Source organism: Ziziphus jujuba, chromosome 9 (genome assembly GCF_031755915.1).
Source record: "Ziziphus jujuba cultivar Dongzao chromosome 9, ASM3175591v1".
In the NCBI taxonomy this organism is placed as follows: domain Eukaryota; kingdom Viridiplantae; phylum Streptophyta; class Magnoliopsida; order Rosales; family Rhamnaceae; genus Ziziphus; species Ziziphus jujuba.
Window position 1 is genome coordinate 4770265 of NC_083387.1, and position 8646 is coordinate 4778910.

Genomic DNA, 8646 nt, shown 5'->3' on the forward strand with positions numbered 1-8646 from the left:
TATCATGAAAAAGATTATTTTTATGTATTAAATTTTTAATATTAAAAAATAAAATAAAAATAATGTCAGTTAATCAGTGTCACAATAACAGTGCAGTAGTTACCACAAATTGTGACAAATATCTTTTTTTATCTAAGAAATTGTTACAAATATCAAACTATAAAATGTACCTCAAACTATATTTAAGGTTTCATGTAGTTGTTATCGTTAAAGAGAGGTCCAATAAATCATTAAGGTTTCATGTTGTCGTTATCGTTAAAGACAAGTCCAATAACCAAGTGTTGCTAGCTAGCTGTTTATGTTAACAATCTTGTACCTTGGCATTAATATTTCCATCTCTTTCTCCTTCAAATTCCATTGGCATTCATTCTTTCTTTATATATACAGACATCAACCTCACATTGCCATATCCTTTCCTTTGCCATTCATTCTTCTCTACATGTACAAAGATAAAAAATAAAAATAAAAAAAACTTGTACAAGCATATACGACAGATGGAGAGTCTTGTTTCTAATTGGTTCAATGCTGGAACTTTGCCCGATTCATATGTATTCCCACAACAAAATAGACCAGGTAAACTTGATTTTTGTATAGGAAAGATGATTCCAGTGATTGATCTTCAAAATCACAATCGAAATACTACCATTCAGAAAATTTTGGATGCCTCCCAAGAGTATGGAATCTTTCAGGTAACATCTCCTTTTCTTTATGTAGTTCTTTAATTCAATCTCGTCTTTCCTATTTACACCCTAATTAACATGGTATTACTAACTTATGTGCATGAACCCGTTTGGCTTCTGTTGAGCAGATTTATTTATGGTGATGATATACTAAGCCAAAGACTATTTTGTTTGATACATATATTGTATATAGGTGATCAACCATGGAGTTCCAAAAGAATTAATGGATGACACCATGAAAGTGATGAAGAAGTTCCATGCTATGCCTTTGAATGACAAGGCAAGGGAATGTTCCAAGGATCCGAAAAAGAGCTGCAAGCTCTACACCAGCAGTGAACATTACTCCGCTGAACAGATTCACTGTTGGAGGGATGTACTAGTGCACCAATGTCATCCCCTAGAGGACTATATGCAATTTTGGCCTGATAAACCATCTACATATAAGTATAATTTCTTTATCTTTCAATATTAATTATTCATGAGAATCTAATAAAAAGTTAATATTCATGATTTTTTTTATAAAAAAAAATTGTTTCTTTTTTATATATGATCATTATAATTTTTCTAGAGAGGTGGTTGGTCGATTTACTGTTGAAGCAAGGAAGATGGCTACCAGAATTTTGGAATTAATTGACCAAGGATTGGGATTTAGTCCTGGATATTTGAGTGATAGTGAATATAGCCAAAAACCAATTTTGATGGTTAATCACTATCCACCATGCCCAGACCCATGTTTAACCTTGGGATTACCTAAACACAGTGATCCCAGTGTTATAACCATTGTTCTTCAAGGAAATGTACCTGGACTTCAAGTTTTCAAGGATGGAGAATGGTTGGTGGTTGAACCTCTTGCTCATGCATTTGTGATTAATATAGGCTATGTTTTACAGGTACTTTTACATACATATGCACACAAACCTTACTCTTGTTTTTTTTTTTTCCTTTGGCTGTTAAGTAGTATGTGTATATATATATATATAACCGATTTAGCATGGCATGCATATGTATATATAGATTATCAGCAATGGAAAGCTAAAAGGTGTTGAACACCGAGTTGTGACGAATTCAAGCATTGCTCGGACCACCATATCGATGTTCATTTATCCATCGGATGACAGTCTCATACAGCCGGCAACAGCTCTAATCAATGCACGAAATCCACCCCTATATAGAGCTTTTATATACAAGGAATTTCGTAGCAAGTACTTATCTGCTGCTGCGGATTCAAAAGCAGTGGACGAATTCATACGTCAAACAACTATATAATAATGTGAGACAAGAAGAAGTTAATCTTTCTCATCTGGCTAAGAAATGCAACCTCAAATCTATGTCTATCTATCTATATATATATATATATATATAATATTAACTGGACAACTATTATGTTTATTGATTAACTTAATTAGGCTTTTTTGGAATCTGGTTTCAGATATTGGTCTGCTTTGCATATATATATATATATATATATATGAAACAAAATAAATAAATTTAGAAGTTAATGAACAGCGCAACAAATATTATTACAAGTTGATAATGTTGATAAATTACTACTTATCCTAAAAGGTTAAGCTTGTGAGATGTAGATTTTTTATTTTATTTATATCTTTTTCTAACATTTTCTTTCAAATGTAAGTCCAATTTTTTTAAGTTTTTTCTGGATCTTTACATTTATTTTTTTTATTTTGGATGGAATTATAGAGTTAATTTATATTTTTTTCTAATACTCTCTTCAAATATAGATCCGTCTCTTTTGGACTTTCTCTGGATTTTTACATTTATTTTTTTCATTTTGGATGGAGTTTGAATCTCTGGTTCTAAAATTAATATAAATTACTACTTATTCTAAAAATTTAAGTTAATGGAAGATGAATTTTTCATTTAATTTAAATTCTCTCTCACAAACCCTGTTATATTCATGCATATATATATATAGTTGCCAATAACTTATGCCCTTTAATTAATAATATATGGTGATATACATATTACTTAATATAATACACACCAATCTCGATTTATTTTTTTCAGACACGTATTATTAGGTCCCTAAAAATCGAAATATACTTTCCATCCCTCTTGCCTTTTGCCTTTCGCCTTTTGCCTTTTTGCCTTTTGCCTTTTGCCTTTTGAATGTCAACGTTTATTTATTTATTTATTTTTAAAATATATCCCGTTGAATGTATTAGCACATGCATGTTGGATTAAAAGTCATTAGCTTGGTTGACGGTGTTTATTTGTGATTTGCTGGCGATAAACCCGAAGATCATGCAGATATATAAGTAATTTTGTACCTCCTTGGATTTGCCGAGGTCTTACGAGTGTCTCAATGAGTTTGTATTCGTGGACAGCTTACACCAGAAAATTTATCATTTGTATTCAAGATTGTCTCTACCTGGTACACTATTTACCACAAACTGTACAAAAATCATATTGTCCACAGAAATCAAATTTCCAGCAAAAATAATATAGTTTGCTTAGCCAGCAAAAAATCAAATTTCCACCCTATCGATTCCGCTATCTTCCTCATTCTCTGAGCTGAACTCTCCTCTGGAGATTATATTCATGAAAGTCTTTGTTGCCCTGCCAACAGCACGGGATGTCTTCTTTGCTGCACCAACAACGACAGGTTGCATAGAGATGATAGGAAGGTTAGCCCTTTCTTGAATCATTGCTGTTACACAAAAATGCTTTAGAAATCAGAAACAATACATGTATAGCATTACTACAGCATTAGTCTTATTCCACCGAACAAGCTGATACAGCTTAAACATACAGATGGTCTGTTGCCGGGCTAGTGTACCAATCTGTCGAATTCCAGCTTCTGCTGCTTGCACTGCTTGAGCAGATTTGTTGACCCCATCAGTTATCTCTTGGCTGAGTTTGAAGAAAATAGACATCATTATAATTCTGGATAATGAAATATATCATTTTTCAAAATTAGAGATAAATATTAAAGAAATGGGGCCAGTTCCCTGGACAAATAGTTTTGACAAAGTTTTTTGACAAATCATTGTCGCCATTGGATAAGGTTCATGCAATGGTTAAAAACTGTTTTATACTAAATGGATTCTAACTTCCAGAAACTGATTTTTTTTTATTTTTTTTTTTTAATAACTGGTATACTAAGGATAAACATTTATTGACCATTGGATATGAAAAATAAAAGGTTAGATGAGTTGTCAAAAACATTTGTCAAATCCCTTTGAACAGAGAACCCTCTCCTTGAGGAATAACTTATTTCATAAACAGAGATATAATCATTTAAATATGAAACATGCAAATAATACCCAAAATAGAAATAGCACGAGAGTATACCAATTCCTAAATACTAATTGCCTTATAAAATCATGCTTCCTATCAAAATTTGATTGTGCATTGAATATGGGGTCGGTCTTGAGTCTTGACCATGAAGCTGGACCCTGAGAGTATGGGTGTATTTCTGGAAGGCAATATTATATTCTAGCAAATTCCAACTGTGTGAGCACAATAAGATCACAAGTTCACAACCACAACCAAAGTTCCCTCAGGTTAACAAATAGGATTTTATGTATAGTTCATACTAGGTGCATTATGAATGAAAAAAGGCTATAATCTAACACACAGAAGTTATTTTCAATCACACTCAATCAAGTGACCAAAGTATAACATAACACTTGAAGAAAGAAGTTAAAGAAAAGATAATCTACTATTCACCTTAGGTCACTTAGCTCTAGTGTCAGATCACTAATTTCCATGCCTGAAAGCCTAATGGCTGCCATTGTGCTGGGGAGTTCCTCACGAGCTGTATCTGCTAGCTTTGAAAGTGATGTTGCAGCTCTCCCCATTGCCTAAAGAGTACACATAAATAAGACATGTTATCAACTAGAATTGGAGAAACAGATTAAAATTCATTATAATGACACAAAAACCAAGCTTATCAAGCACAGAAAAACTAAAGCAATTACATCTCGAATGCATTGGATAGAACACCAACACACAGATCAAATGCAAAAACAATGTCAAAAACAATGTTACATTGCTTCTTAACAAATTAACTTTGTTTTACCATCTAAGATTTCTTTACTCGTTAATTTTTTTCTGTTCTGAGATACAAATAAAGTTTAAAAGTTTGACAACTTACATATAGGGTCGGCACAGCTGCAATTACAAGGCTTGTAAATGCCACAGAAGTCTGCACAAATTGGAAGGTAATCCATGTAAATAAGTAACAGACATAATTGTTAATTTCCATTCAAATTGCTGAATTTAAAATTGTAAATAATCTTAAAGGGTTTAAGATTCTGAAAAAGATAAATGATGGATAACAAATTGCAGCATAATCAAATGGGTATCAATCACTCAAATTGTAGCATCCGGTATTAGCTGACTCTAAACCTCCCAGAGCAATTTCAATTGAGTAGGGTAACACAGAAATTACAAATGGCGGTCCATATTCTAATTTTAATTATTTTAAGCGATGCAAAATATCAAATAATGGGCAAATATAAAGTAGCAATTGATATTTTTATATTTATCAGAAAACAGAATTTAAAACATTTTCAAAACTACCAAGTTAAAAGAAACCAAGCATAAGGCTAAAGAGCCAAATACCGTGCAGGCGATGAACGCCAAAAGAAAGAAAGCCTTGTCGCTGAAGCTCAACTTGGCCACCGAAGGGTTTGGAATGCTTGGTTTTCCCACTTCCACATTCCATCGACTCTGCGATACTTCATCCTCCCCTACTTCCTCGGAACAGATCCGTTGGGACACTTGGGGGGCGACCGAAGAAGATGACTCGGCCGATCGAGAAGCGCAAAGCGCGGCGAATCGGAGCTGCCGGTTGGAGTGAGAAGTGAGAGAAATGGAATTAGAGTTGCAGAGCGTGAGGAAAGCGAGGGAATTCTGATTTGGGGATAAGGGATTGAAATTGAGGCCTCGAAATGGAGCTATGACGTGTGAGATTTGAGCGGTTTTAAAGAAACAACAACCAGAAGAAGAAGAAGAAGAAAGTTTCATAGTTTTCTCCTTTTTTGTTTTTTTTTTTTTTTTTTAAAAAAAAGAGAAATAAAGGAGCTGAAGAAGGTAAATTAGTTAGGTGTGATTCAGTTCAGCGGCCGCCGTTGGTGGATAAGGCCGTTTGCGTTGTTAAAATCGTGGGAAGGGAACGGGAAAGAATTTGGAGGAATATTTTTTTTTTTTTTTTTTTAACATCAAAACCTTTCTAAATTAGTTTATTACACTTTTAGGACTCACATTACATTTGTTTTTTTTTTTTTTTTTTTTTTTTTTTTTTAATCATGCCCTTACCGTTTTAGACTGTACGCCCAATCAATAATTTTGCGGTGATGGTGTGAACATTGCACCCATGGTACTTGCCAATTGTGATCTCTAATTATGAGATAAAATAACCTATTTTTACACTTTTTTTTTTATAATTTTTTTGACACGTAATAAAAATATAATAAAAAATTAAAATTTTAAATTACATCAATTATTTTAAAATTATATTAATAAATTATTTTTTACTACGTATCAATAATTTATGAAAAAGGATTGTATAGAATTAGGTGGTTCATGGGCCATTTAATTTTTTTTTCCCTTAATTATATATTGATTTTTTATTTTAAAATTTTAATTTGAAAAAGTAAACATTTTTTAAAATTGAAAAAGATAAGACCTACATGTAAAGAAAAGTATTAGAAAAAAATATAACAAATAGGACTAATTATTTATTAATATCTTAAAATTTCAAAATTATATAAATGGAACTTTAAATTTTAAAATTATTTAACATAAATTTTGAGGTTTTAAATTTATTGTAAATTAGTCTAATTATTTAATGGTGTTAATTATACCATTAGATGATATAAGCACATCAACTTATGTTATAATTTATTTTTAAACAAATATTTTTAAAAAATTAAAAAAATAAATTTTCTATTTTTTCAGTTTGTATTTATAATTTTTTTATTTCAAAATTTCTATCAATTCATATTCTATTTACATTAAAATTCTCAAAAAAATTAAATAATTTTTTATCTAAAATTAGACTTTAAAAAATAAAAAAAAATTGAAAATTTTTTTATTGTCTAATTAAAATATTTTTATTGAACTAAAAATGAAATAAAATGATTGTACTAGACTAAAAATTAGTAATATTTTTTTACATCTTGATCATAAAAAAAGACTAAAATTACAAAAATAAAAATAACACTAAAACTGAACATTTTTGCTTTAGTAAAAATATTTTTATTAGACCAAAAATTAAATAAAATAATTTTATGAGACCAATGTTTTTACACTTAAGTACAAAAATATTTTTTTACCCTTAGACAAAAAGTACCAAAAAAATAAATTAGACTTAAAATTAGAAAAAAAATAAAAATAAAACTAAAATTGAATTTTTGCTTCAGTAAAAATATTTTTATCAGAAAAAAATTAAATAAAATAATTTTACAAGATCAAAAATTAATAATATTTTTTAACACCTAAACCATAAAAAAATAGAATAAAATTAAAAAAATAAAAATTAGACTTGAAACTAAAAATAGAATTTTTGATCCAGTTAAAATATTTTTATTAGATAACAAATTAAGTGAAATGATTTTACAAATCCCAGATTTAATAATAGTTTTTTTACTCCTAAACCATAAAAAAATTAGACTAAAATTACACAAATTAGACAAAAATAAAAATAAAACTGAAATTGAAATGTTTGCTCCAGTAAAAATATTTTTATTAGATCAAAAATTAAATAAAATAATTTCAGACCAAAAATTTATAATAATTTTTTAGGACCAAACAATAAAAAAATAAAAATTAGATAAAAATAAAAATAAAACTAAATTTTTGGTTTTATGCTTTTCCTATTTTGATCTAATATAAAAAATAAAAATAAATTTATTATTATTGATTTTATTTTTTTAATTTTTAGTTTTTGTCTATAATTTATTTTTATTATTTGTAGATATTTATCTTTTTAAACAAAAATGGTTCTTTCTATTTTTAATTTTTATATGATTGTTCATTCTTTATAGAATCTAGTGATTTGTAGTGAGTGTAGGTAAATTGTTCATTCTTTATAGAATCTAGTGATTTATAAGTGAGTGTAGGTAAGTCTACCTTCTTTTTTTTCTTAGATCAAAATAAAAAATCATAAAAATTAATGGTTTTTTTTTTATCTAATTTTTATTTTTTTTAGTTTGGACTAATTTTAATGGTCTAGACCTAAAAAATTATTATTAATTATTGGTCCATTAAATAATTTTATATAATTTTTGGTTTTTTATTAAATCAAAATTTCAATTTTATTTAAAAATTTTATTTTTGGTCTAATTTTAACTACAAAATTATTTAATTTTTTTGGAGTTTTAGTTTAAATAAAATAGGATTAGATATGATTTTTTAAATAAAAGATCATAAATTTAAAATGGAAAAATAAGAAAGTTATTTTAAAAATAATATTTTGTTTTGGCTGAAAAAATGAATTATGATATCATACTAACTTCATCTTATAGTAAAATTAATACTATTAATGAATTACGATTTGTGATAAATTTGAAATTTTAAAATTCAATTTAAGCAATTTCATTTCAGAATTTGATTCCAATATTTTTGAAATTTTAAGATAGTAGTTCATAATTATTCTAAAATCTCTTATTTTTAGTGGAACTGAAATTCAATTTAATATAAAAGTCAAAGATTATTCATTCCTCCACCCAAAACATTAAAAAAAGCACAAGGATTCGAATGAGCTGGTACTCCCCATGAGCACTTCATGTACACGCCAATTGTGCTAAAATTACTGTGGTAGAGAGGTTTACAAAAGCTGCATATTATTGGCTTGGATTTTCATTGATAAATTAATGGTATGCTGACCAAAATAATTTCTAAACCAACATATCCATCTAAAAATCATTTTTTTCCCCAAAATAAAAGAGTCCTAAAAGAAATACACCGAGCCTACATATAAAAGGAGGGGATGTGAGAA

The 8646-nt window shown here is 28.6% G+C and overlaps 2 protein-coding genes across 4 annotated transcripts; one reads left to right on the forward strand and one right to left on the reverse strand.

Moving 5' to 3' along the window:
* Positions 1-430: 430 nt before the first annotated feature.
* LOC107430265 (hyoscyamine 6-dioxygenase) lies at positions 431-2097 on the forward strand. The gene is made up of 4 exons (XM_016041090.4): positions 431-689; positions 874-1124; positions 1249-1570; positions 1695-2097. The coding sequence occupies exons 1-4, from the start codon at positions 495-497 to the stop codon at positions 1944-1946; spliced, it is 1020 nt and encodes a 339-aa protein (XP_015896576.4). The 5' UTR covers positions 431-494; the 3' UTR covers positions 1947-2097.
* A 929-nt stretch (positions 2098-3026) lies between these two features.
* On the reverse strand, positions 3027-5891 carry LOC107425935 (uncharacterized). 3 transcript variants are annotated; one of them, XM_025077352.3, is made up of 5 exons: positions 5268-5891; positions 4798-4848; positions 4371-4504; positions 3387-3551; positions 3027-3285 (listed from the first exon to the last, which is right to left on the reverse strand). In XM_025077352.3, the coding sequence occupies exons 1-5, from the start codon at positions 5670-5672 to the stop codon at positions 3201-3203; spliced, it is 840 nt and encodes a 279-aa protein (XP_024933120.3). In that variant the 5' UTR covers positions 5673-5891; the 3' UTR covers positions 3027-3200. The 3 variants fall into 3 exon arrangements, with proteins under 3 accessions (XP_024933120.3, XP_024933121.3, XP_015891492.3); XM_025077353.3 differs by having other exon boundaries at positions 3451-3551; positions 5268-5890; XM_016036006.4 differs by having other exon boundaries at positions 3027-3348; positions 3451-3551; positions 5268-5885.
* Positions 5892-8646: the final 2755 nt, after the last annotated feature.